Source organism: Canis aureus, chromosome 19 (assembly GCF_053574225.1).
Source record: "Canis aureus isolate CA01 chromosome 19, VMU_Caureus_v.1.0, whole genome shotgun sequence".
Lineage (NCBI taxonomy): Eukaryota > Metazoa > Chordata > Mammalia > Carnivora > Canidae > Canis > Canis aureus.
In genome coordinates, this window is record NC_135629.1 from 15,861,616 (window position 1) to 15,888,537 (window position 26,922).

At 36.7% G+C, this 26,922-nt stretch overlaps 1 protein-coding gene across 13 annotated transcripts in view; it reads right to left on the bottom strand.

Moving 5' to 3' along the window:
- The window catches only part of CNTN4 (contactin 4), a 927,650-nt gene that overhangs the window by 460,731 nt on the left and 439,997 nt on the right, over positions 1-26,922 (bottom strand). For all 13 annotated transcript variants that reach the window (XM_077858022.1, XM_077858031.1, XM_077858030.1 and 10 more), the window contains one exon: positions 9,838-9,979. In XM_077858022.1, coding sequence (XP_077714148.1) covers positions 9,838-9,892 — 55 coding nt within the window. In that variant the 5' untranslated portion in view covers positions 9,893-9,979. The remainder of the gene's footprint in view (positions 1-9,837; positions 9,980-26,922) is intronic.

Genomic DNA, 26,922 nt, shown 5'->3' on the forward strand with positions numbered 1-26,922 from the left:
GAGAGGCAAAAGAGGATTCTCCCTTAGAACCTTCAGAGTGCTCATGGCCTTGTCAACATCTTGATTTCAGACTTCCAGCCTCAAGACCTATGAGAGAGTAAATTTCTGTTGTTTTAAGACACTCAGCAGTAATTTGTTATAGCCACCCTAGGAAACTACTACAGGTTTTGGAAAGTGTTTTGACTAGCCACATTTAGCTATTGTATACTCATTTCAAGTACACAATAGCTAAATGTGGCTACTTCCAGCACAAATTTAAAAGCTTTCCAGGGGTCTTCTGTAGCCTTTTTCCAGACATTGCTATAGAAAAGAGAACCTTGGACATAAATCTCAATTCAGATCTGAAGGGGTGAACGAACATCTCCCCTAGAATTATTTCTTTCCAAAACAAAACAATCTGTTATCCTCCTTAAGGGAAAGTATTCTTGATTACTCTCAGAAGACAAAATGACCTGAAAATCCACAAGGGGTTGTACAAACTTTCAAAACTTACTTTATTTCTCTAAGCACAGAACTCATACCTAATGATAATATGTACATTATTGTTTACCAAAAGGATCAGTAATGACACTGTATTTGTAGGCTCAAGGGACATTTTTCTTCTATTATCTACTTTCTCAAGATTCTACCACATAGTTCCATTTCCCTTTAAAATGAAAGAAAAACATCTTTCTGCATTCATTACATCATAAAACAGGTAAAGAGCACAGGCCAATATCACACCTGTTACTGGTTCACAGGCAGTGAAACAAGGCTTAGCAGAAAAAATTAAGTTATTTCAATACTCAGGACACCTCTTCAACATAAAAAGCCCTTACTTTATATTATCAGGTATTCAGTAAGATGCTCTCAAAGTTAGACTGAGTAAGGAGGCAGCATATACACCAGTAAACCACTAATTATGTATCACAAAACTTAGATTCCAGCTTTGCCATTGATGCCAGAAATATAACCTTGAGCAGGTCACTTACCACTCAGATTCCCATATGTAAAATTGAGATAATGACGATTCTTACCTTACCTGCATCTCAATAGCATTTACTATGGTTCTTAAGCACTCAAAAGCATCAGAATCTTATAGATGGATTATTAAAATACACACTGAGGTACTTATTTCCACAAATTCTGATTTTGTAGGTTTGGGCGTGAGCCCAGGAATCTGCATTTCTGATGTTACCAGGTGATGCTGATGCTGCTGGTCCATGGACGACATTTGAGAACCACTGGTTCGTAGTATTTTACAAGATAGTGAGGTCCATAAGGACAGGAAGTAGGTGTCATTGGACATCATACCACTGAAGTTAAAAGCTCAGGCTTTTGAGGTGGATAGACCAAGTTCAAACACTGTATTGATACCTTAGGTCATAACCCCTCATCTAGGAAATGGGTTCTTGTCAGGTTCAATGGGATAACTGCACTGAAGAATGTGATGCTATATTTGGCACAGATACGCTCAATAAATTTTCACTCATTATTATTGTAGTTGCCTCTAGTCCCTAACAACCTTGCTAAGCAGGCTGTTGAGCAAATATTTCATAGTTAACAAGTGCTAAACAAATTAAGGGTGTTATTACAGTAGTGTGAGGCAACATCCTCATCAAATTCTGTTTATCATATAGATGAAGTATCTGGTTGACATCACCAATGGGAGTTTAGGGGGAGAGAAGAATAGAAGGATGTGGTGCATCACAGTATGCACTACTACATTCCTTCACAGTTCATTAGGGGCTGTTATGTGTACCTTTCTTTATCTTAGTTGTTTGTTGTTCGTAGAATGTATTTTAGGAATCTTTCATCATTGTGAACCACAAGATACTTCTCTCTTTAGAAACCTTATCTCTTTGTGACTTGATAAATTCTGGAAGCTCCATCACAGAAACCTTCCCGCTCTTTTCCACTGCCAGTTCCCCAGACAGCTGGCTCGAGCTAGCAACTGTCTTCAGTGTCTTCCTTCTAGGAAGCAGACCCTAAATGTGGCTGCTATATGTGTAAATGAATGGCCATTTATTTATTGCTGCTGGTGATAATGATAATAACAGCATTAACTGCAACTAACACTTTGTCCATGTGACTAAGCCATGAGACTAAGCACTTCCTGAGTGATCTACACAAAAGAAGTTTAATCAATTTAGGTATTTATTTTTCATCAGTATTCTTCATTATTATTATATTCCCATTTTAAAGATGAGGTCATATTGCAAAAAGGTGAGGGAAGTGCAACAAAAATGTGCTATAAACTCTGGTATACAATTTTCAACCACTGAAGAAGGGCACACACCAGGGTGCTAAGAAGCAGATCCTGGTGGCATCATCATCATCATCATCATCATCATCATCATTGTAACCACCACCACAACCAGTGCCAAGAGGACAGAGACTATGTGTCACTTAGAACTAAACTACATTCTTAGAGAGCAGTGCAATGCTTAGCACTGGCAGATCCTCAAATGTGTATTAAATGATTCAATGAGCACTAGTTCACACAAAATGGCGCCAGCTAAGTATCAGACATTGTGCTGAGTATGAACATATACATGACTTCAATCCTCATAGACATCCAAATGAAGTAAATACACCTATTCTGTCTATTTTATAGATGGAGGAAAAAGCCACCTAAGACAGGGACATAAAATACCTGGGTCACACAGCTTTTAAGTGGCCAACCTATCTATTTCATTTCACAGCCCTTGCTCTTAACTTCCAGCGCTGCTGGGTCTCCAGGTTGCTCATTTTTGACAATATCTGAGATGTCACAGGCTATTCTTTCACCTACCATCCCCAAGCTCTCGGGCTAATCCCGCATTTCAACAGACAATTATTATACAAGTTGATGTGAAATGCATGGTAATGTTTAGATTTTCACCTGATTTTCTCTCTTCTTCTTAATATGTTTCATTTAACAGAATTCAATTTTTTTTGTAGATACATGTCCTAGACTTTATCAGTAAGGGAGTTTTACTTATAGCTAAGATAGCCAGCTTGGCTGAGCATATATAATGAAGTTATTAATGATCTTGCTTCAGGAGAGGTCTTAAATTGAATATTTCTAATAACTTTTGGGTTGCATGACTATTACTATATGTCCATGCCTTTGGGGATATGAAACTGTTGCAAGTTTCTCTATCTTCCTCAATATCTTCATTACTGATTATTATTTTCCCATCTACTTAAATTGATATTCAAAAGGAATTTTCCACTTGCTGTTTATTACTTTCTAGGCATACTTTTTCCCAGTCTTTTCCTGAATTTTCATCACTGGAGTCACTGGTTTTTAATCTAGTTATCAGCTCCCTTCTTGCTAAATCTTTCTACTGCTTTGGCTTCATTTCATGGCCATGGTTAGAAGAGAACACAGAGGAAATAGGAAATCCATTCTTTGGCTTCACTTGGCATAACTGTGAATGCACTGGCAAGCCAGCTTCTTAGAAAGAGAAACATTGAAATAAGAGGTCACTATAGGACTATGCTTTACAGTAAATATATGAAAACTAGTATTTATCCAACTTCTCTTTGATCTTACTTGAATACTTGTAACTTTTGTAAGAGCAGAATTAGTACTAAGTTTAATATCTGTCTAGAACTGTTAATTATTTGAATGTTGCTCATTCTGTTTGTTCTGGAAAAAACTATGAGAATGTTGAGAATTGAAATACTGTACTGGCTGCACTGTGAGGACAAGCTCTGGAACTAACTTCAGTGTGCTCTCCATCCTGGTAGAGCTATATGGGCATTATGAAGAAGGGAAGACATTTTCAGGATGATCCTGAACTTGGTTGGAATGTTCTGATTAAGTGGAAAGATTATGCTCGTTGAGTTCTATTAGCAATGTCAATAACAATGGAAGTTTCTATCTAGTGTGTATTTGTGTTCTCCTACCCAGGAATACACTAAAACCATAGACAAGCCTACTTTAGTCTTAGTGAGAAGAGATTTCCTGAGCCTAAAACCCCTTCTGAAGACCACCGAACATTCTCTCCAAGTATTTTGACTGTGGGTATTGACCTCTGGCTTGTATTTTATTACTGTCATAGATTCAAGCTGAATCCCTGTGATTAACTATTCCACCTAGGTCTCCTCCTTGTTCCACATTTTGTGAATACTCACCAATCCTAGAATATGCCTCTCTTGAATTATACAGGACCCTCAACTCCACTGCCCACTCCCTGATGCAGCTGTAACAATGGCATGGGTCTTGTGAACAAGTCAACAAAATGCTTGCATTTGGGAAGAATGCAGTTTCTAAAAAGAAATAACTGCTGAAGCTGGTATACTACACCACAGAGATGGGAGTACATTTAGCCTCCCCAAAGCCAAGATCAACTGAGAATACACCAAACATGCATTTTCACCTATTCACAGAGGGTATTCAACTGTTTTCACGCCTCTTGCTGCATATGAACATACAGACCAGCCATTCTACTTTTTCTTTCAAATCCTGCCAATATGAACAGAATCAGTAACACATGGTAAGACAAAGGACCTATGTAAAGCTTCATATTAGTTAAACAAAATTTTAAGTTTAGCTCTAACATTCTCATATATATATATATATATATATATATATATATATGAAGCATATAAATACATATACTTCTCAAGCCATGTGTATAGCTAAAACCAAACTTTCTGAGTTGAAAAGGACTTTAGGAACCATGTGTTTAACAGCCTCATTGTACAGAGGCATAAAGTGAATCCCAGAGAGGCAAATACAACCTGTCCAGTATCTGGCTAAGAATGCAACTAGTAAACAGTAAAAACAAAGAGTTGGTTAGAAGTGAAATTACTGGTTGCAGGACCTAGAGAATACTTAAAGATGTATCGATACAAACGCATGTGAAACATGTACTCATATAAGAATTTGTATACATATACATATATGGATATACATCATAGCCAACACTTCATTAATCTCTGTCAAAACTGTTTCCTGTTTGGTTTCTTCCTATTACTAACATGACTAATACTGGGCTGCTGCTCTGCTATTAATTGCTGTGTGCATAATTTTGGTTTGGATTCCCCCCAAAGCAGAGAATGAGGGAAGGATTTGGAAACAGTTGGTTTATTTGGGAGATGATCCTAGAAGCAGGAGTGAAGCAGGGAAAGGTAGAAGGAACTACTGTGGGCAAATGAGATTCAGTTTTTTCTGGGGAATCTCAAAGGAACTGTGTAGAATGTCCCTAATAACTGTCCTTCCAAATGACAGGAGGCTGTGGTATTACTGTTCCTCATACAGCAATGGTTGAGGAATGTAGCAGAGGAGAGTCAGCTTCTCATAGTTCCCCTTGCTTGTAACTTTAGACAATGAATGGAGGCAGAAAAATACACAGGGGGCACAGTGTACTCAGCAGTAGGTGAAGTAAGAAGTAGGCAAAGTGGTGTCACACCAAGAACTTCTCATACAGGGTTTAAGACACATAAATCAATTCTTTTTTTTTTTACATAAATCAATTCTTATACTTTATACATTTAAAGCATATATATAAAATACACATATATACACATATACATTATATGCATATATACATATGCATATCCATATATATTTTGCATATATATATGCAAAATAAAAATTTGTATGAATTAGCTTCGGAGATGGCTAGTTCCCCCGCTTAACATAAAGGCGACTACAGTCTGCCTTGGGTCATAGTCCACATTAAAATTGGAGACCTGCTCTTTTGCATGCGTTCTGGTTCTCTCTCTCTCTGTCTCTCGTCTGGCCAGTATGCAGCATTCATTCATTTGAAATATATTTATTGAATGGCACTGTTCTTATTGAATGACACTGTTCACTAGGCATTTTGAAGATGCTGAGGATATAGCAGTGATCTAAAAAACCAGAAATATCTGCCCTTGTAAACCTTCAATCTTGTGGGGAAAGATATTTTAGGTATAAAGACAAATAAAACATACAGTTATTCATATATTGATAAGAAACATAGAGAAAAATAAAATAATAAAAGAAAAATAAAATAATAAAATAATGATAAGAAACATAGAGAAAAATAAAATAAGAGAAAAATAAAATAATAAAATAATAAAATAATAAGAAACAGAGAAAAATAAAATAATAATAATAAGAAGAAAAATAAAACAAATAAAACATACAGTTATTCATATATTGATAAGAAACATAGAGAAAAATAAAATGATAATAGAATGTTGGTGAAAGAAAGTATTGTGATTTTCACTTCTATTAATTTGTAAGGTTGTCAAGAAAAGCCTCACCAAGTAAGTGGCATTTAAGTACCAATACAAATAAGGTTAGAGGGCAAGTAACAGGGACATTTAGAGCAAGAAAATTTTTGGAAAGAGGAAGACGTAGTAAAGAGACCCTCAACATCTAGTGATTTTGGCAATTGTGTGTAATAGCAAAGAAACACCGGGCAGCCCTGGTGGCTCAGTGGTTTAGTGCTGCCTTTGGCCCAAGGTGTGGTCCTGGAGACCCCGGACTGAGTCCAATGTCGGGCTCCCTGCATGGAGCCTGCTTCTCCCTCTGCCTGTGTCTCTGCCTCTCTCTGTGTGTCTCTCATGAATAAATAAACAAAATCTTTTTAAAAAATAGCAAAGAAACACCAAATGTTTGAAAAAAAACTTTGCTAACTGGTAGACCAGGAACTGCATCTCTAGCCTGAAACCTATTTTGGTCTGTTTTATATAGTCTTTTTATTTTCATTTTTAAAACTCATCTGAATTGGTTGACAATGTTAAAAAAATTAGGAAGTTTATGCATAAAAATTTTGAAGAACTGGAAGACCTAGCCAAAGGACAGAGCTGGGCACTGATTGGTAATTTAGTGTGATGTGTTTTTTCCAGTTTTCCACAATTACCAGCATCCTACATTGTATATGAGTCACTATTCCTTGAAGAATGTTTCAATCATTTGTTAGCTTCTTTGTTCATGCAGGTAACACAGTTTTGTGATTCTTGGTTTAAATTCACTAAGAGGCAGGATAATAAAATGAATTTTGGAGAGACTGGATTTTCAGACTACTGGTATCAGTAGTCTTTTTTTTGTTTTTTTTTTCTTTTTTAACTTATTGTCCGAGACCAAGTTTAGTATTTGACAAAAGAGAAGAACATTTCCATTGTGCCATGAATTACTAATCAATACCCTTAAATAATTAGCATACCCTTTCTAGGTACATCTCTTGCAGAAGCAATCTGCTTATACATTTGGATATTCTATCTTATTTAGGAGCATACCTATTTGAGAGCCACTAATTAGGGTAACCATAATAGACACAAAGTATTTTTCTTGCCAAAAACTTACCATGAAATCAACAACTCAGAAAGTCGTAGAAAAGGAAAAAAAAATGAGAAAACTAAAGCAGTTAAAGAAATCTATTCAAAATTCAGAGTGCTGAGTGCTATATAAATTAATGAAATCAAGACAAATAGCAAGAAAACAAAAACATTAATTAAAGCTTGACTTTACCTACACTGAAGGAGGCATATGGTAAGGGAATATTAATGCCATGTGAAATAGTTCACAAAAAAGCTCACAAAAACAATCAATATACTGATTCCCTAAAAAAAGTTAAGAGAATAAAAAAGACACAAGTACTCATCTTCAGTGAGAATTCCAAGTTTGGGGCAGCCTGGTTGGCTCAGCGGTTTAGCGCCGCCTTCAGCCCAGGGCCTGATGCTGGAGACCCAGGATCGAATCCCATATTGGGCTCCCTGCCTGGAGCCTGCTTCTCCCTCTGTCTGTGTCTTTGCCGCGTATGCTGTGTGTGTGTGTGTGTGTGTGTGTGTGTGTCTCATGAATAAATAATAAAATCTTAAAAAAAAAGAATTCCAAGTTTTTCAAAACACAACTGAGAAGATTAATGTCTTCCTTGATTTTCAACTCTTTAATTTCTTGACATCTACTCAGCATAGTGGGTTAAATAAATAAGCACACTGCTGTAGTCAAATACTGAGGGATCAATTCACTGCTTTAAGCTTTAAAGAATATGTTCATCCAAGAGCAACGAGAGCCAGGCTGACTCCATTGAGGCCTTTTTAGGAGGGTCAAGGTACACGAAAAGACTGGAGAAAAGCAACTGAGGCACAAAGCCTGATGTACATTGCTGGGGATGGTGTTACAGATAACAAGATTTAAGTTCTGACCAGATGAGGCAGAGAAGTAATAAAGCTAAAACAGGTGTCTAGATGCCAAAATGTCCATAATCAGGGAATGATGAGGATGTCTGTGAAGGCAAGAAATTCAGGATTTAAAGGTAGGGCATTATAATGCTTATGAGTGAATAAGGCTTACAATTAGGAAAACATAGTAAGAATGAAAACCAAAATTATAAGAATAAATTTGTAAGCATGAAGTGGACAAATGAATGATACAGCTAAAAGACTATATTATAATGATCAAAACTATGGATTCTGGAGTTAGACTGAGTTTGAAACTTAACAATTTCACCACTTACTGGCTTGGTGACCTTAGGTAAGTTTCTTAACTTCTTGATGCTTCAGTAATAGTAATAATAATACTGATGTGAGTAAAGATAGTTAATACTGACTTCTTAATGGTCATGATGGAATTAAATGAACTAAAGTACAAGACCATAGCATAGTGCCTGGCATGGATTAAGTGACCTATACATGTTAGTATTACCATTGTTACCTTTAATGGTATAACAATTAGAAATAGGGACTTCTGGGTGGCTCAGCAGTTGACCATCTGCCTTTGGCTCAGGGCATAGTCCCAGATCCTCAGGATCCAGTCCCACAACGAACTCCCTGCATGGAGCCTGCTTCTCTCCCTCTGCCTATGTCTCTGCCTCTCTCTCTCTGTTTCTCATGAATAAATAAATAAATCTTTTAAAAAAGCAATTAGAAATAATATGTTCTATCAAGCTTTCAATGTGTATAGCTATAGAACTCAGCTAACAGAACTTTAAGGGAGCAGTAATTATGTCTGTTTTGCTCAGGATTATATTCCTAGATACTAGCACAAAGCTGGCTCTTTGCAAGGTACTCAGTAACATTATTTGAATAAAGTCAGAGATCAAAGTAATGATGACCCAAAAATAATTTTTGTTTTACTTTATAAGAATGAAAATATATTATAGGTGTCCCTCTTGGACTTGATACTCTGAATAACAAAGCAGGTCACAACTAATTTCAAAAAAAGCATGGATATATGTTCACCATCCTAACCAGAAAACCAACTCAGTACATGTTGGACATAGGTTGCATCAATGTTTGAATTATGTATGTTGGCCTGTAGGCTCACATCTTCCAGAAAATTAAGAAAGTAATAGATATAGAAAGTCTGAACTTTTCAAAGCCCTTGTGTACTAGCTGACCATAGGTATATAGTAAAAATCTCCTGTCTCTTTACTTCCTGGCTCCTGCTAACTATACGTGTATTGAAGTGAAAAAAAAAAAAACAAAAACAAGAGAGAGAGAGAATCAAAAGATGGAGCAATATTAACAAAGACATTGAAAGAGCTACCCAAATAAACTTCCATCCACTGACGACATCAAAGTAGGCAATACTCTAAGACTATATTATCGGTTTTATTGCCCAATATCTCTGCACAATTGAGAGTGGGATGAGCAAAAATAACAACTTTCAAACTAAATAATAGCTCAAAGGACTCTAAAAGGACCAGATATGCAGGTGAAACATCAATGTCTAGCTTTGGATACACCACCATGAAAAGAGTCACTAAAAGATCATCAGGAAAGTATATTCAACAGTGTCAGTAAATGCTAGTCATAGTAGTGTGCACTCTTACAATTTTATCATTGCCATCTAAAGTGAAGGCCCACTTTTGAATTAGTGTGAAATACAGTGGCATTTTTAAATCAAAAAGTTTTTAAATGACACTCTACCTGCAAGGCACAACATGAATGATTGCAGTACCAGCAGTTCCCATGGCAACCTCATTTTCAGTTTCCGAGGTCAAAGGAGTTTCAAGTCCAATAACAAGTGAATAGAATCGCTGCTTCTTTTAAGTTTTGTTCAACCTTTAATCTGTGGGAAAGAAGAGACATTACAATGAGATTTGCAGATACTTCTCCTTGTGGTCTCTGCAAATTTGTTTTTACTTGAATACAAATAAAATTCACTTGTGGAAGAGTACTATTAAGGAAGACAAAAGTATGGTAAATTATGAATATGAAGCAAATAAGCAGACTTTCCTTCCAAATAACACTTGGGCAGGGATTGCAGGTGGTGTGTCCCTGTGGCTACTGAATGAAAGCAGGAGCAACTCTGATAAGATATAAACCAACCCAAAGGCAGGGGAACAGACTTTTTTTTTTTTTTTTTTAAACAAGGTTCTCCCCAGTCCCTTAGTCTCCAGTCTCTGTTCATCTTTACCTTCCAATTAATAATACACTAAAAATGTCAACATGGAAAAGCTGCCACTGAACAAAATAGGGTTAACATTACTGGATCATAAGGAAAAACTCCTAAGGTTTAGAATGGAGTTACATGTGGGAAAGTTGTAACTACTCTAACAATTTAAACATTTTTTTCCCCTTATGCTCTAAGTTTCATCTCTCAAATGCAATAAAATGTGTAGCTCCAGTGCCTACTGAGGGAAATCGTACTGTGTATGAGTAGCTGACTACTAGGCTCTTTTGGACAAATCTAGAACATGATTAAAAATACTAATTCTTCCATTATCCAGAAATCTTAAAATAGGGAAACTCTTGGTTTAAAAAAAAAAGGCTCCTTCTTCTGTATTCCAAAGGCTACAAAGCAAGTAAATGAATGAGTAAAGCAGGCCAGAAAACGGGGCACTCTGTGGAACACAGTCATGTCCTGTCTGAAGGGGGTGGGTGCTCCTTAGCTCAAGCTGATGGCTAACATACAGAGCGCAGGCCCAGGGTTATAAGATCACCTACAACTTTTCAAAGAAAATTTGTAAATGTTATTGATTTTGAATATCTCCCAAGTTTTAAATCTTTGAAGTCAGTTCAAAATATTTTCTTAAACCATATATGAACCAAAGTCAAAATGTTGTCAGATGCCAAAGGTCTGCAACATGACAGTGTGGGACCCAGGAAATTTAACAAAAATCCCCTACCCCTGGACAAGCAGAGCAGGACCAACTCCATTTTGTGCTACACCGGCCACCTCCTGTATGACCCCCACATGACCTCCTTATTGCTTAAGGCACTGCCCCACCCTAGTCAAGCCACTGGGCACCCCCTAAATCAGAAATCGGCTCATAACAATGTAACCCTGCCTTGTGCCTGCCAAAACTGCTGGCCTATTCTGACCAAAGTAATAGGCCAGCTCAAATGGATACTACAGGGTAAGATGTAATTCAATCGGCAACCTGCATGTGGACCGACATGACTGTGCAACTATCTGCGTATCCCATTGGCCACTGGCCCCTATAAAGCTGCTACGCCTCTTAGTCTCCGGGTCCAAGTCCCTGCTCCGCTGTGTCGGGTATACTTGAACCCAAGCTTGAGCTTGTAAATAAACCCTTATGTGTTTGCATCGGTGTCAGCTCCTTGGTGGTTTCTCGGATTCGCAATCTTGGGCAAAACAACAGTAAAACAGAACTCTCACCTCACTTGCTCTCATCTGCCCATCTCTCTCTCCCTCCATAATGCCAGCCAGTCATGTATTTATGCGCATATATATATATATTATATGCATATATTTTGCTTTCTAGATATTAGGCGAGGCACTAAACTTGCCAAAATGCAGACACTAGGTCTAGCTCAAGGATCTCCTACTCCAGAGGGGACGGTTATACACATTTCATAAAACAACAATACGATATGCCATTGTGAAGGAAGGAAGAGACTTTCAGGCCTGGGAGACCATTATAAAGGAGAAGAGCTTCCACTGGGGTTTAAAAGATGAGCAGGAGGCTACCTACTTACCACATAGTCAAATTTAGGAGAAAGCTAGGAAAGTGGGAGACTCAAATTCTCTTTATAACTCTGGCTATAACCAGTAGCATGGTCTTGGGTATGCAGCCAATCCTCCTTCCTTCTCAGGATTGTGTCAAGGATACCCTCTTGTTAAGTAAATGAAAACTCTTTGAAAAATAGTGCCATACAAATGCTAGGTATTAGTATTACTGTAGCTTCGATATTTTTATTCTGATAATAACCATGGGGCTTCTCATCTCACTCCCACTTATAAGGGAAACACTATGACTGAACACAGGTTCACTGAAAACATGGAACAACACAAGCTCATTAATCAAGGGCTCTTAGTATTAATTTATACTGTGTGGTCACTGAGAAGCCTTTATGTTTACCAGAAAGCTTATAGAAAGTGAAGAACCATCATTAGAGAACTTGTCTTTCTCTCGTGCCCTTAAATAGCTCAGTTTCTGATAAAGCTAATATGTTGTGAAGACAAAAGGGACTCTTAACTTCTGATCTGCTGATGTGACTGAAAGTAGGCAGCATCTCTAATTGGATATGTTCAGATACTCTTCTGACATGCATGGTGATTAGACCATTTTAGATAAACAGGATATGCTGATCAATGAAAACTATTAATGTCTTAAGCAAATGATCAGGGTATTAATAATTAATTTTGCGAGGGAAATGTCATCTCAGACCTGGGGATTGATGTACAATGTTAAGCAGTTTCTTAAAGCAATTAAAATTAGCATAGAAAATGTATCCAATTTCATGATAAAGATTTAATTCATGATATGATGCTATTTACAGTGTGTATAAGAGCTGTAGATTTTTAAGGACGAAGGAATTCCAGAACGCTATTGGCATTTATTTACATTCAGGTAAGGTAATGTTCACCTTTACTAATTAGAAATAATGGGGTCATTGACAGTAATTTGTCTAGTGGACAGGAGTAGCCAGAGAACCAGGTTTTCTATACAGAGCTGAAGATTCATGAATCTCATGTGGGACTGTGGTGCAGGATACAAAGTTTCATAATTTCAGTTTTTCTACTAAAGCCAGAAAGAAAGCTACAAGATGAGCCAAGAGTTATGGTAGTAATAGATCTCCTCTGCAGCTCAGAGCTCTCCCTGGTTTATCCTAAGGTGGCTATAGCAAAAGGTGGTATACTCAGCACTAGCTTTGAGACCTTGCCCAAGAATTAGACTCGTAAATCCTAGAGAGGAGGCTACACAATGAAAGAGGACTTGTTTGCTTTATATGACTGAGCCAGAAGGAGATTAACTGAGAACTTGCAGGATATTTTTTTATACAATGCTAAAGAGAGCAAAACTCCTCTAGCCTCCAACCCTTGAAACAATTCTGATATTCTGATATTAATAGTAATACCAAAGATCTCCCTATGAACTACTTAACAAAAAGCAGGATTCAGTTCTCCCTTAAGAGTCCTGGTTTCTAAGAACTTACATGTAGGATCTGATCATATAATTATTTGATTTAGCACTCTGCTAAATTAAAATGCTGCTGGTATCCAAGTAGCTCTAATTCAGCTTAACAAGTAAGTAGATTTGCTTACTGTGCAACAATAACAGTTAAAGATGTTGAGTGTGCGGAGGTAATAAGGCTAAGGGTCCTGTCCTCAAGATGCTCACTATTGGCTTGACAAGAGAGGGGACTAAACCAGTCATATTTCAGTTCAATGCATGTAAAAAAGTCTGTAAAGTACAAGGTGTTAAGGATGCAAAGAAATAACTGAATTGGGAGTGGGGTGGTGGGGCAGAGGCTTCAAGAAAGCTCTCCAATGGCCCTAAACAATTGAATTGGATTTAAAAGATAAAGGAGAGAGAGAAGGAAATTCTAAGCCAAGGGGATAAGGAAAATACAGACACGAAGCTGAGAACTTGAGTGTTGAAGTTACTGCAACACAAGATAGGCAGCAATGTCTGAAGAGTCAAACTTGTGCTTTAATTCTGGACCTCCCATTCCCTAGCTACATGGCTCATTTGTAAAGTAATGGCAATAATACCTGTCTCCCAGGCTTAGTGTAATAATTACTGAGAATTTATGGAAGGCAATAAGGATGGGTCCTTGACACTTAGTTACTATCCTTTAAAAAATAGTAGAGCATAACCTAAGTTAGGGGCTGATATCCAAACTACCTTAAATGTATATTAAAGAATTTGGACTTGAATCTGAAGGCTAAGTTGATAAGAGGAATGAAACAAGGATAGGACCTAAAAAAAAAAAAAAAAGTTGACTTATGTGTATGGGAATCTACTTTAAATGCAATCCCCACAAGTACATAATATCTTTTTTCCTTCTTTTTCTCCTCTGGTCTACAAATTAACTACATCTCTAATTACTAAGTATACTTCCAATATATAGCAAAATTTTCAAGGCCTCATGGCAGTAAGACAGATCGGAAAAAAGATCGGATTTGGAATCAAGCACACTGACTTCTTTCTTCCTGGTTTTGCCTAAGTTATTGGACTTGGGAAAGCCATTCAACTTTGTAAATATATTTGTCTATAGATTGGGGATCATGGCACGAGCCCTATCCTCACAAGTGTGCTATAAAGGTCAGTTGACATATGTTTTGAAAGTTATTACTGTTTAGATGGAGATTAAAATCGTCTCCCCAAATGGAGTTTAAACTTTGTGACGATAGGTAATCCTTGCTTTATTCGTTGATATGTAAGAGGCACATGGACAGTGCATGGCACAGACTGGACAGTTAACAGTTGGTATGTAAATGAAAAAACAAATGTTAACTAATATCTTTTGTGGACATACCATGTACTTTTATATTCTCTTCTATTCCATCTTCATAAGGACCCTGCAGGTCAGGCATCACTATCGTCTATAAAATCATAGCCTTGGCAATTAGATTTTGAGAGCCTGTGGGAGTTGTCCAAGGTCAAATGTCTAGAAATCAATAGAGCCAGTACTCAAATCTATGTCTTTATACTTAAAGTCCCATGCTCTTTTCTACCACAATGACAGAAATGTAAATAAAGCTATGTGTCTTTTAAAGCATGACATAAAGTTCTGATGGTGATTCTTTGACCTGCTTTTCACATGTTGGCCTTCTGCAGAAATGAAGCCAGATGCCAGCGAGTAATAGTGTAGAATCTGTGTAATATTTATAATGCAAAGATTCTGAGCTGAGATCAAGTCAGAAGGCTAACACATTTGTGTTAATTCACAAATCTTGTGACAGCACAAATTTGAGTAAGTTCCTTTCCCTCTAAGTTTAAGAGCAACGTGAACATTTGTCTTCTTACTAATTATTATTTAGAGTGCAGCTAGTCTTAAGGTAGGAATTTTAAAAAGGATCATCCACATTTCCCAGTTGTAAAGTTGAACATTTTTAACTCTACAATTAGCTAATGAGGTGTGCAGTCAATCACAATGGTGGGGAAGCAGTGAACAAAACTGAAAGCAAGAGAGAAATCTGGCTTCCTTAGAAAGCAATCTGCCAATCATTTCAAAGGAAAATGGCATATAGTCAAATCTGAAATTTCAATCAGTCAACAGATATTTACTGAGTGCCCGTTATTCAAATGGTAATATGCAGAATGAAGAGTCAAGGTCAAGGTCTTTGTCCTCAAGGGCACAACAACTCAGAAGGTAGAAAAGATTACAGATTATACAAGTTAGTTTATATGTCAAATGAGTAGTATATATAATGCATATTTCCTATGGTTATGGTAGCTGGCCTACAGGTTCTTCTTGCAGGGTGAAAATTCTTTTATCAATCAAATTAGCTTACTAGATTTTCTCCCTGTACCAGCTTTTTATTCTATGTACTAGAAGAGAGACATTTCCATTTCTATTTCCCTGATGTCTTCCCTGCTTCTATGGAGACTACAACAAATTTTCTTTAGGAATGGTGAAAAAAATGTGGATTGGTTAGTTTCTCTCATTGGATTGCTTGTCCCAGGCATCTCAAAGAACAGAGAAAACAGTGTAAAGAAGATATAAAGAGTCTGTATGTTTGGAAAATGCCACTTATTTACTAAGAGGTAGACTTGGCAGAAGATGGAATCCCTTATTTAGACTGTACTCACCTACTGAATAGCTGATATGGTCTCTCTTTCCATCATAGGACCTCATTAGAGAAGATATTGAAGAATTGCAGACAGTGGGTTAACGTGGACAATTTCCCCCCATTTATAAAGTCTTTTCTGCACAAAACAGTATCTACTACTTGTGGCAATTCTAACTAGAAATATAATAATTACATAAGGCAGACATCCTCAAGGATAAAAACCAAGCAAGCCAATATCTCAATTTTTCAGTCACTGAGAGTTACTTCTTATACATTCTGAGAACCAAGAAAATTCTATACACTAATTTTTAATAAATTTTTATTAAAGTTTCTTAGAATATATACCCACCAATCACTTTCTCAGTATACTTTCTCCTTATAAGACCTTAATCTGCTTTGATGTTGGACTTTTCAATTTGCTACTAAGAAAACAATTTTCAAAAAACCTCAGTAATCCCAATAATTACAGTGCAGCATTTCAAAAGATCCCTGGATTGAGACTCAGCTTTGTAATATAACTTGAAGTCTGGAATTGTGATGCCTCCAGCTTTTCTTCTCTTTTGCAAGATTGCTTTGGCTATTTGGGTCTTCTGTGGTTCCATATAAATTTTAGAATTGTTTGTTCTAGCTCTGTGAAAAATGCTGTTGGTATTTTGTAAAGATTGCATTAAATGTGTAGACTGCTTTGGGTAGATAGCATTTTAACAGTATTTATTCTTCAAATCCATGAGCATAGAATATCTTTTCATTTCTTCGTGTTGTCTTCAATATCTTTCATCAGTGTTTTATAGTTTTCAGAGTGTAGATCTTTTATCTATTTGTAAGTATCTTATTATTTTTGAGAAGCATACACAGAATTTAAAAGGAGTACATCTCATTCAATTTTGCTAGATGGGAAAATAGTATAATCTGAGAAATGTGAGAGCCTCAAATAGCTTTGGTGATAACAAAGCCATGGTGACTACCATTCATTTGCTAATCATCTTCCAAATACACAACTGTTCTCTGATACTATGATACAAGCCAAGCCTTCATGGATCCTTAGAAGCAATCTAAAACTAGACATGTAAAAGAATGAAACTGGACTACTTTCTTAGACCACACACAAAAATAAATTCAGAATGAATTAAAGATCTAAATTTGAGATGTGAAACTATAAAAATCTTAGACGAGAACACAGGTAGTAACCTCTTTGACATCTGCCATAGCAACTTTTTTCTAGATATGTCTTCTGAGTCAAGAGAAACAAAAGTAAAAATAAACTATTGGGACTAAATCAAAATAAAAAGCTTCTGCACAGTGAAGGAAACAATCAACAAAACTAAAACTATTGTTCAAGCTTTATTTAATCCTTATTTTTATTAAAGTAATACATAAACATAGCTTAAATACTTATTTCTACTCCCTGGGGGGAGCTACTTTCCAGGGAAAACAAGTTATTTTTCTGGTATGTATCTTATTTTTGATTAAATATAGATGCTTAATTTAGATTAAATATAATTTTGATTTGAGGCTTTAATGTACTACTAGTTTATGTCTGATGAGAATTCAGCTCTCTTAACTAATTATTCCCAATATCAGACACACATATCTGGGTCCACTGTTGTCTGACTTTAGCTATATCATTTAATTTGGTTAAAATTTTTGAACTAAGTCCCACAGTATACTGCTTTTATTTCCTTTTTGTATTAGTTGGGAGTTTTTAGTTAATAATTTCCCCTTTAGATACCTGGGTGGCTCAGTGGTTTGGCACCTGCTTTCAGCCCAGGGCGTGATCCTGGGGTACAGGGATCCAGTCCCACATCAGGCTCTCTGCGGGGGGCCTGCTTCTCCCTCTGCCTGTGTCTCTGACTCTCTCTCTCTCTCTGTGTCTCATGAATAAATAAAATCTTAAAAAAAATAATTTCCCCATTATTTGCTTAGGTTTCTAACTATCACAAATTCATCCTAAACATTCTACCATATCTAATACTTTCAATATTTTTAAACGTATCTTACAGTCCATCAATTTTAATAAGTATTTACTTAAAGCATGTAGATATTGAACACTTTCACAACTCAGTTGAGAAACCAATGGAAATGGTGTCTGTCTCCCATCATGAAAACCATGTATTCAAAGCTATAATTGTATGTTATGTAATTATCCATATATAAATACATAGAGAGTATATATATGTGTGAGTTGCCAGTACAACATGTGTAGTTAATAAGCAACATAAAAGTGTATGTGATTGGGGGCACCTGAATGGCTTGGCCGGTTAAGTGCCAGACTCTTGATTTCAGCTCAGGTCATGATCTCAGGGGACATAAGATCGAGCCTCACTTGCAGCTCTGTATTGAGTGTGGAGCTTGCTGAAGACTTTCTCTCCCTCTCCGTCTCCCTTCCCCCCAATCCCTGTGCACACAAGTGCTCTCTCTCTCTCTCTCTCTCTCTCACACACACACACACACACACACACACACTTTCTTAAAAAAAAAAAAAAGATATGTGATTAAACTATTAATGTTGGAGGCAATGTAATGGCAAAATATAACACAAAATAACTGAGGAAATCATAAACAATAGATATCTACAGAGTACCTACTATATAGTAGTCTCTTATAAATATTAACTCGTATCTTAAAAGAACCTTTTAAGTGGCACCTGGTGGCTCAGTTGGTTAAGAGGCCAACTCTTGATTTTGGCTCAGGTCATGATCTCAGGGTTGTGAGATGGGAGTCCTGCCTTGGGCTCTATGCTGGACATGGAGCCTGCGTAAGATTCTCTCTCCCTCTTCCTGTGCCCCGCCCCCTACTTGTGTGCACAGCACGCATGTTCTCTCTTTCAAATAAATAAATCCATCCATCCATCCATACATAAAATCTTTTTTTCAAGATTTTATTTATTTATTCATGAGAGAAACAGAGAGAGAGAGAGAGAGAGAGAGAGAGAGAGAGAGAGAGAGAAGGCAGGGACACAGGAAGAGGGAGAAGCAGGCTCCATGCAGGAAGCCCGATGGGGGACTCGATCCCAGGTCTCCAGGATCATGCCCTGGGCCAAAGGCGGTGCTAAACCGCTGAGCCACCTGGGCTGCCCAAATCTTTTTTTTTTTTTTTTTTTTAAGGGAACCCTTTAAGGTGGACAATATTTTCGTTTTAATGGTTAAATAAATTGTTCTTTGTTACAGCTAATAAGTAATAGGGACAGGACATGAACTCTAAATTCCCCCCCCCCCCCGCCAAGTTTATTGAAGTATATTTGACATACACTCATGTGCATTATTTACAGTGTAAGCTTTGATGAGATTTCAAAAATTTATGCAGTCATACAACCACCACTACTATCAAGATGTAGAATATTTACATCACCCTTGAAATGAACTCTAAAAGTTCAACCTCAGAGTATAGATATTTAAGCTCTATGTTGAAATTCTCCCAAGCAGTTACAATGCAGGTTTATCAGAAGAACAGGCAATTGTAGCATTTAAAAAATATACAGTATTTTGCTCTTATTTAGACTGCTTCTCAGATACTTCATCTCTCCTTTAGAATGTCATTCCCATATCTGTACATTCTCATTACAATAAAAACAAGAACAAAAGTAGATCATAGCTGAAGACAGGGAAATACATGGCACCTCCACTCCTCCTCCCCATTCCTATGGAAAGCAAAGCTAATTAAGGATGGCACTCTTCCTTGCTTAGCCCAAGGGCAGTCCCAGAATCTTTTCAACATAAAATTTCAAGCAGACACAACAAAATCAATATAGCTTTCAAGTAAAATTAAAAATTTCTTTGCCTTCCCTATGGTGGTTGAAAACACTGGCTTTAGAATTACTAAAGCCAGGTTCAAATCCCAGTTCTACCATTTAGCTGTTGACCTTGGGCAAGTCATTTAACTTCTGTTGGCCTCACTTTTCTCCTTGATAAAGTGACAAGGATGATAGAGGAATAGAAGATAAAATATTTATAAGTGGATTTTGCTAGAAAAAGTTGAGCATGGGTTTTGAGTAGGTGAACTTGTTGCGAAAAGTTGATGAGCAAGCAGTAAAACATCTGGCTTCAGGAGACAATGGATGCAGGAAAGCACACTGTACCAATGGGGGAAACCCATGATTATACCAGATTCCTTCCTGAGCACCAGAGGAGAATGTATGGAGGTGGTTTGGGGTAAATGAAACTGCCCAGAGACTCTAGTCTCAGTCTTGCTCTCTGGGTATTGGGAAGTCAACTTTGCAAACTTTTTTAAGTCTCCTACCATCACAGCAGGATGGTTTCTTAGCAACCATCTCACGTTTGTTTTCCTTCTGCCCACTGGTGTGCTACAGAGTGCCAATTCTGCTAAACTCTCAAATAAATCACTGTTAATGAAGCATGCTGCACATACAGACAGCAACAGGCATTTTTTAATCACCTAAACTAAAGAAGAGCTAAAGGTAAGCACAAAACACTCTAATACCTAATATATTAGTTGTCAGATTTAAAGTGGCAAGAACCGTATGACTTTCAGAGCTTTTACTTCAATACACTTAGTGGGAAAGTAAAGCTTACTAGTATATTCATCACTATGCACAGCTTGCCAATTGCTTGGACAGCCAAATCAGATATCCGGTAGCTTAAAAGTGAGTCTGTATCTACTTAATCAGAAGCAGAAATAAGATTACAAACATAAATGTACAAATTATGATAGGCTATAACAATAAGGGACTAACGTCTTTTACAATCTCTCCTTTATTCACAAATTATTAACTATACTTTTAGTAACTGACAAGCCAGCAATGAATAAGGTAGATATAATCTGTCCTCATGAAGTTTATTTTATTTTATTGAGGAGTAGTACATGGTACTTTAAGGGTGTTAGAACAGTAGACAACCAGGAAGTGTACCAGTATAAGTTGAGTATATATGGTTTTTAGAAACAGACCTAAGTTTAAATCTGTTTCTTTTTTTTTTTTTTTAAGATTTCATTTATTTATTCATGAGAGGCATAGGCAGAGGGAAAAGTAGGCTCCCCACAGGTAGCCCGATGCGGGACTTGATGCTGATGCCGGAACCCCAGGATCACACCCTGGGCCAAAGGCAGATGCTCAACCACTGAACCACCCAGACTTCCCTAAATCTCAGTTTCTTATATCTAATACCTGAATTGTTTTGTAAAAGTTATTTCTGACCCTTCAGTTTTTTATCTATATAATGGAGACATTGCCACCTACTCTAAAAGTTCACAGAGGGGTGACTTGGTGGCCTAGTCAGGTAAGTGTCTGCCTCAGGTCATGATTTCTGGGTCCTGGGATCCAGGCCAGAGTCACGCTCCCTGCAGCGGGGCGTCTACTTCTCTTCTCCCTTTGCCCCTCACCCCACTGGTGACCTCTCTCTCTCAAATAAATAAAACCTTAAAAATAAGAGAAATTCAAGGAGAAATATATGAGCTAATACATGTAAAATTGTCATCACCATAATAACAGTCTTAATAAGGGCTTTGTCTTATCTATGGGAACTTCGAAGTCTCTCTACCTCCTTGGTGTAGTGATAATATAGCATCTATATTCATAGTTTTTAATTTCATGCAACGATAAATTGTGCATTCCAGATCCTCTGCTATCCTTTACAGAAATAAATACTATATAAGAAAATTTATCTAAAAAAATATACACCTACAGTCTATCTGGCACAGTGCTAGGCACTGGATATCATAATAAAGTTGACAAAGTCTTACCATCCTAGAGGTTGGATTCTAGTGCATTTTCCTGTTTATTTTCTCATGGACTCATTTTCTTGAAGAATGGATTAATTTCCTGCAAAGCACACCTCAGTATCATTGTTCTTTATTCTGGGACTGCATGTAGATTATAGGATGTTTTTATGTCTTTTGACAAACTCTTTTGAATTCTTATTTGATACAGAATAGTTTACTAGAAGTCCCTGAATAATAAACAGAACTATTTAAGCAAAGAATCACCTGCATTTTCTTGTATTCTGAATCAAAATATGTACCTTAGACATGAAAAATGGCAGAGTGATAAAATGACAAACTATTTTTTTTTTCCTTGAGTACTTCTTACATGTCGGTTACTACCCAAGATTTTATATAGATTATCTAATACAATAACTTGAGGAGGTAGGTATATAATAATTGCCATTTCAAAGAGGAAATTGAAGCTTGAAGAGGAATTGAGAGACTTATTTCTTTGGTGTTCCTTCTCCTGCTTCCTCTGGACCTGTAAGTGGCTAATTTCCTCTCAGCATGTTATGTCAGGGCAGATAGCACTGACATTCAAAAATAAAGTATAAAGTTGGTAAACCTCTCTGCAAAGGTTGTCTCTCTCTGCATTGGTGGGGATACCTAAGCATCAGATGCAAACTAATGACTGAATGATAGCATATGGATGGATGCAGAATCATTAGCATGCCAGGGGATATTTTTCCCCTCTTGTATTAGCAGCAGAAATTGTGAATGTGATTGTTTAAGTTTATTATTGTCCTTATAAAAGGGTGGCTATCCATTAAGTTAGTTTCATAGCCAAAACAGGTAGCAAGTGATTGATGTGCTCTTTGTTTAATTAGGGTGACTAAGGTTAAACTGGGCAAACACTATTTGGTTCAAGGAAAACCAGATTTCAGGTCTGGCCTGTCACATATATAACAGATGTCCTGTAGTTCTGGGTGTGAAATGAGCACAAGCTGCCAATTTACTTTTAGCCATTCTATTTATGTGCTTATTTAAAATGCAATAGAGTGATCATTTCCAACTATAAAGTGGCTTTTATCTGAGAATCTCCAAAGGACAGTACGTTAATTCTTAGTACACTGGTTGGGGTGAAAGGTAGGTTCCTGCATAATGGTTTTTAGGAAAAAACTCACATAAAAGACTATGGTGACTATATATTATTTAATACATTAAGAAGAAATACATATGACTTTGTTTAAAGTTAACCCTGGGGGGTAAATATTAATTTAACAGTGGAAAAACCCAGTTGACTTATCTTAACCATGTGATCAAGGTTAATATCACCAGTGATAAGTCATACTGGCCTCAAGCACCTTCTCAAAGTGGTGCTGAAAGAGGGCCACAGTATTCTTTGGTTTCTTTGCCAATAATGCCTAATCTCACCATAATCATGAGAAAACATCAGACAACGGAGTAAGATTCTGTAATATAACTAACCAGTCATCTTCAAAAGTGTCAAAATCACAAAAAGGCAAGGAGAAAGTAAGGAGCTATCATGAACTGAAGGATATTAAAGAGAACTGAATACTATAAATGCCACTATGTGGGATTCTGGCTTAGATTTTGGAATATAAACAGGACATTATTAAAAAAAAACAGTGAATATCAAATAAGGCCTGTTTTTTACTTAACTGCTTTGTTAAGTAACCACATCAATTTTGTACCCACATCAGTTTCCTGGATTCAGTTATTATATTTTGGTATCTAAGATGCAATATTAAAAGAACCAGAGTGAAGGGCATACAGGAACTCTCTACCACTTTCTGGTAACTTTTCTGTAAGTTTATAATTATTTCAAAGTAAAGCCAACACTGTATCAATCATTTCTTAGCTTGAGATTCAGACTTTAGAAAAAAATTTTTTTTTGTCTTTACAACAGATCTGCCTAGAAAGAAATGTGCATATATCATACCATAGATGTTATATTTATGGTTTGCTACATCATCTCTGAATGAAGTTAAAAGATCATGAAAGTTTGCTGATAAAAGACACAATAGTTGGAGAAAAACTATGTGAAAAAATTATGTCTGTATGCCCAGGTTGTAAGCTATATTGCCAATGTTGTTACTTTGTGGCAATTCAATTAATATTAAGATTGCTGAATAGTCAAATTAAGGTATGGAAAGAACCAGGCTTAATTTGTGTTTCCTAATGATAAAAATAAATAAATAATGCCACAATTCTGTACTTCTTATATGCTAAAAAACTGCATGCAGGTTTTTCCTGTACTTTTCACTTACTATCATTGTGAGCTCTTTGTAATAAAATGTAAGATCTATGTAAAGAGAGGAGAAATATATGAAAATGGGCATAGTTGTAATACTATGCACATTTTTTCATGATATCAAACTCCTTCCTTAAATTAGCAGTCTAGGCATGCTGTTGGTACAGAAAATGTAATTCCAGTTACCTGTGGAAACTAAGAGGTAGCTGTTATCAACAGAAAGATTTTCAAATTCTTATTAGTGACAGCTTAAATTCTGAGACTGAGCTATTTCAGAGATGAGGCAAAGGACTAAACACAGATTTAAATAGTTGAAGTTACTTCAGGAAAACTCAATTCCATGGCTTCTATTAAAGTCCATGCCCACACAGTTCAGGTTTTTATTTTATTGCCTCTCAACCCCTTACTTGCTACATTTCAGGACAAGTTTTCAGGACAATATTTTCAAGTAGAAAAAAAAACTTGATGAAATATGTCCTCTCAGTGCTTATGTTTATGTAACTATAAATATGCATAAGCTTTTATCTGACTTTTCCAAGCATCACATTTCAGGTTCAGTTTGTATCTCAGGTTGCCTTATGGAACCTCCACCAGAGGGAAAATGAAAAGCTCCTTGGGAAACAGTAACCTTGATGGATGGAAAAGAATAACCTGCATAAATACAGTGGAAAGAGTCATCCAAGGATCTAGCTGAGTGCAAGGAAAACAAAGTTTTACCAACCAGAAATAAATATTTTTATGTACTTTACAGTGTTCTGAGCTCAACAGAGTAAGTCCTCAAATAGGGTTAGTGGTGATGGTAAGAGATATGCATCAGATTGTAATGATAGACTTGTATCTCTTCTAAGATCTGGCATCCATTGTTCCTAAGAGATCCTGCATCCTGCTTTCTCCTGAATTTACACAAGTGAGGAATGAATCTGGTAGCCATGATGAGTGAGCATGGTAATAGAAACCAAGAAAAAAAAAAGAAGAATAAATGTATTGCTTCTATCCTGTTGATATTAACATGGACTGTATGGAAGTTGTTCTTTGATCCAAATCTTTAAACCTCAACCAATGGCTTTGTCCTATTGCTTTTAACACTTGATTCTCCATCACAATTGCAGTAGCCCCTAATTAACTCTACAGCTTTCAGTTTGGATATCAGAAGTTGTATTTCTAAGCAATGTTAAATAGCCAAAATAAAATATATAAGTACTATATAATTCATATATATTTTATATACATGCATATATATAACATCCCAGGGTCCAGTTGTCCACACAAAATAATGTGTTCTATAAAAGAAAAGGATTAAAATAAACCTTCATATCTTTTTAAGTGTTTCACTGTGCCAGAATAAAGCAGACATACTTCATATATTGCTATTTAGTGACACAATATTATGCTGCATTCTAATTGAGAATAACTTCCAGAAATACCTCATGCATTTGCAAGTAAGAAGCACAGGTGTACAAGGACAGGCAGGGTGTGTAATTATACGTGTGTATATTTATATGCCCACCAGTTCTGTTGTCTTAAAACAGACCTAAGGCAAGGCTCTTTTAGGTTAATTGCTGTTGCTAAGAGAAAGGCTCAGGTTTGCCTTCGGAGTCAATCATTTCCTTCAGGTGTAACAATCAGATTGGCCTCTTGGTGCCATTTTTTGTCTAACTACAAATGGGTAATAAAGTCTCCTTGAATTTTCTAAAAATACTTTTTATTATTCATTCTTTATAATTTTTCTAATACCTTAAATTAAAAGGCAGTTTAATGTTTCTAATAGCAAGCAGATGGTTTCAGGGAAATATCACCTGGTTCTTGGTTTCTTAATAAAACAGAGGAGTCTTGGCATCATGATATCTGCTTAAAAGGAAGAATCTGGAGCAATAGGTCAATAATGGTAGATTCCACGGTAAAGCTATAAACAGCTTAAGGAAAGTCCCATATCTGAGCAGGCCAGACCCCTCTAGTTCATTCTCTCATTCCAGCACTGCTGTATTACCAGAGTACAAATATGATCAAGCCACTCTCTACAACTTTCTACCTATCTTCAATAATGTTACATAACCAGAAAAACCTATTAAATTCAACTCCCACCCATCTCTGCAGCATACATCCACATTAGAACCATACTGTGGATTAGCTGAATAAAACCGGCAATCTTGGGGCAGCCCGGGTGGCTCAGTGGTTTAGCACTGCCTTCAGTCTAAGGGCCTGATCTTGGAGACCCAGGATCGAGTCCCACATTAGGTTCCCCGCATGCAGCCTGCTTCTCCCTCTGCTTATGTCTCTGCCTCTCTGTCTCTCATGAATGAATAAATAAAAAAATCTTAAAAAAAAAACAAAACGGCAACCTTGACTTACTATCTTTGTCTCTGCTTTTCCCCCCATATCTCTGTAGCTAGCTTGAAATTCGTTTTAGATTAGGACTTAGGTGCCTGGGTGGTTCAGTCGGTTAAGCATCTGCCTTCAGCTCAGGTCACGATTTCAGGATCCTGGGATTGAGCCCCACACTGGGCTCTCTGCTCAGTGCAGAGTCTGCTTTTCCCTCTCCCTCTGCCACTTCCCCTGTAGGTGCTCTCTCTCTGTCAATTAAATAAATAAAATCTTTTTTATTTTTTTAAAGAAGTTAGGACTGTACCTTGACTAGTTTTGCTGACAAGAATTTGTGAGTTGGCTTGGGATTTTAAAAGATTTCAAAAAGGTTTACATATGATGACCTATATAGTAGTTAAATTATCTGTTTGATGATTTGCTTCTCAATCATGGATTCTCCAATATGTTTAAGAGTTAATATGACAAAATCATCCCAAGTTCACATCTGTTTGGGGAAACTGAGATAGCCAAAGTGGACAGATCACTTTATTGCAAGACTTCTTATGGCCTTCAATACAATGACATTGGATTTGTCTAAGAGAAGAGGTATTTTGGGTGGTGTTTCCCAGAACTGCTTATTCCTCTTCATTGATGAATATCTCATCTCATCCTCAGACTCACTTTGGGACAAGTCTGCCATTTATAGAAATGACTGGCTATTTAAGTACCACATTTAGTCCAAAATTTGTTTTTGTAAATAAATATTGGTGGAACACAGCCATGCCTGCTCATT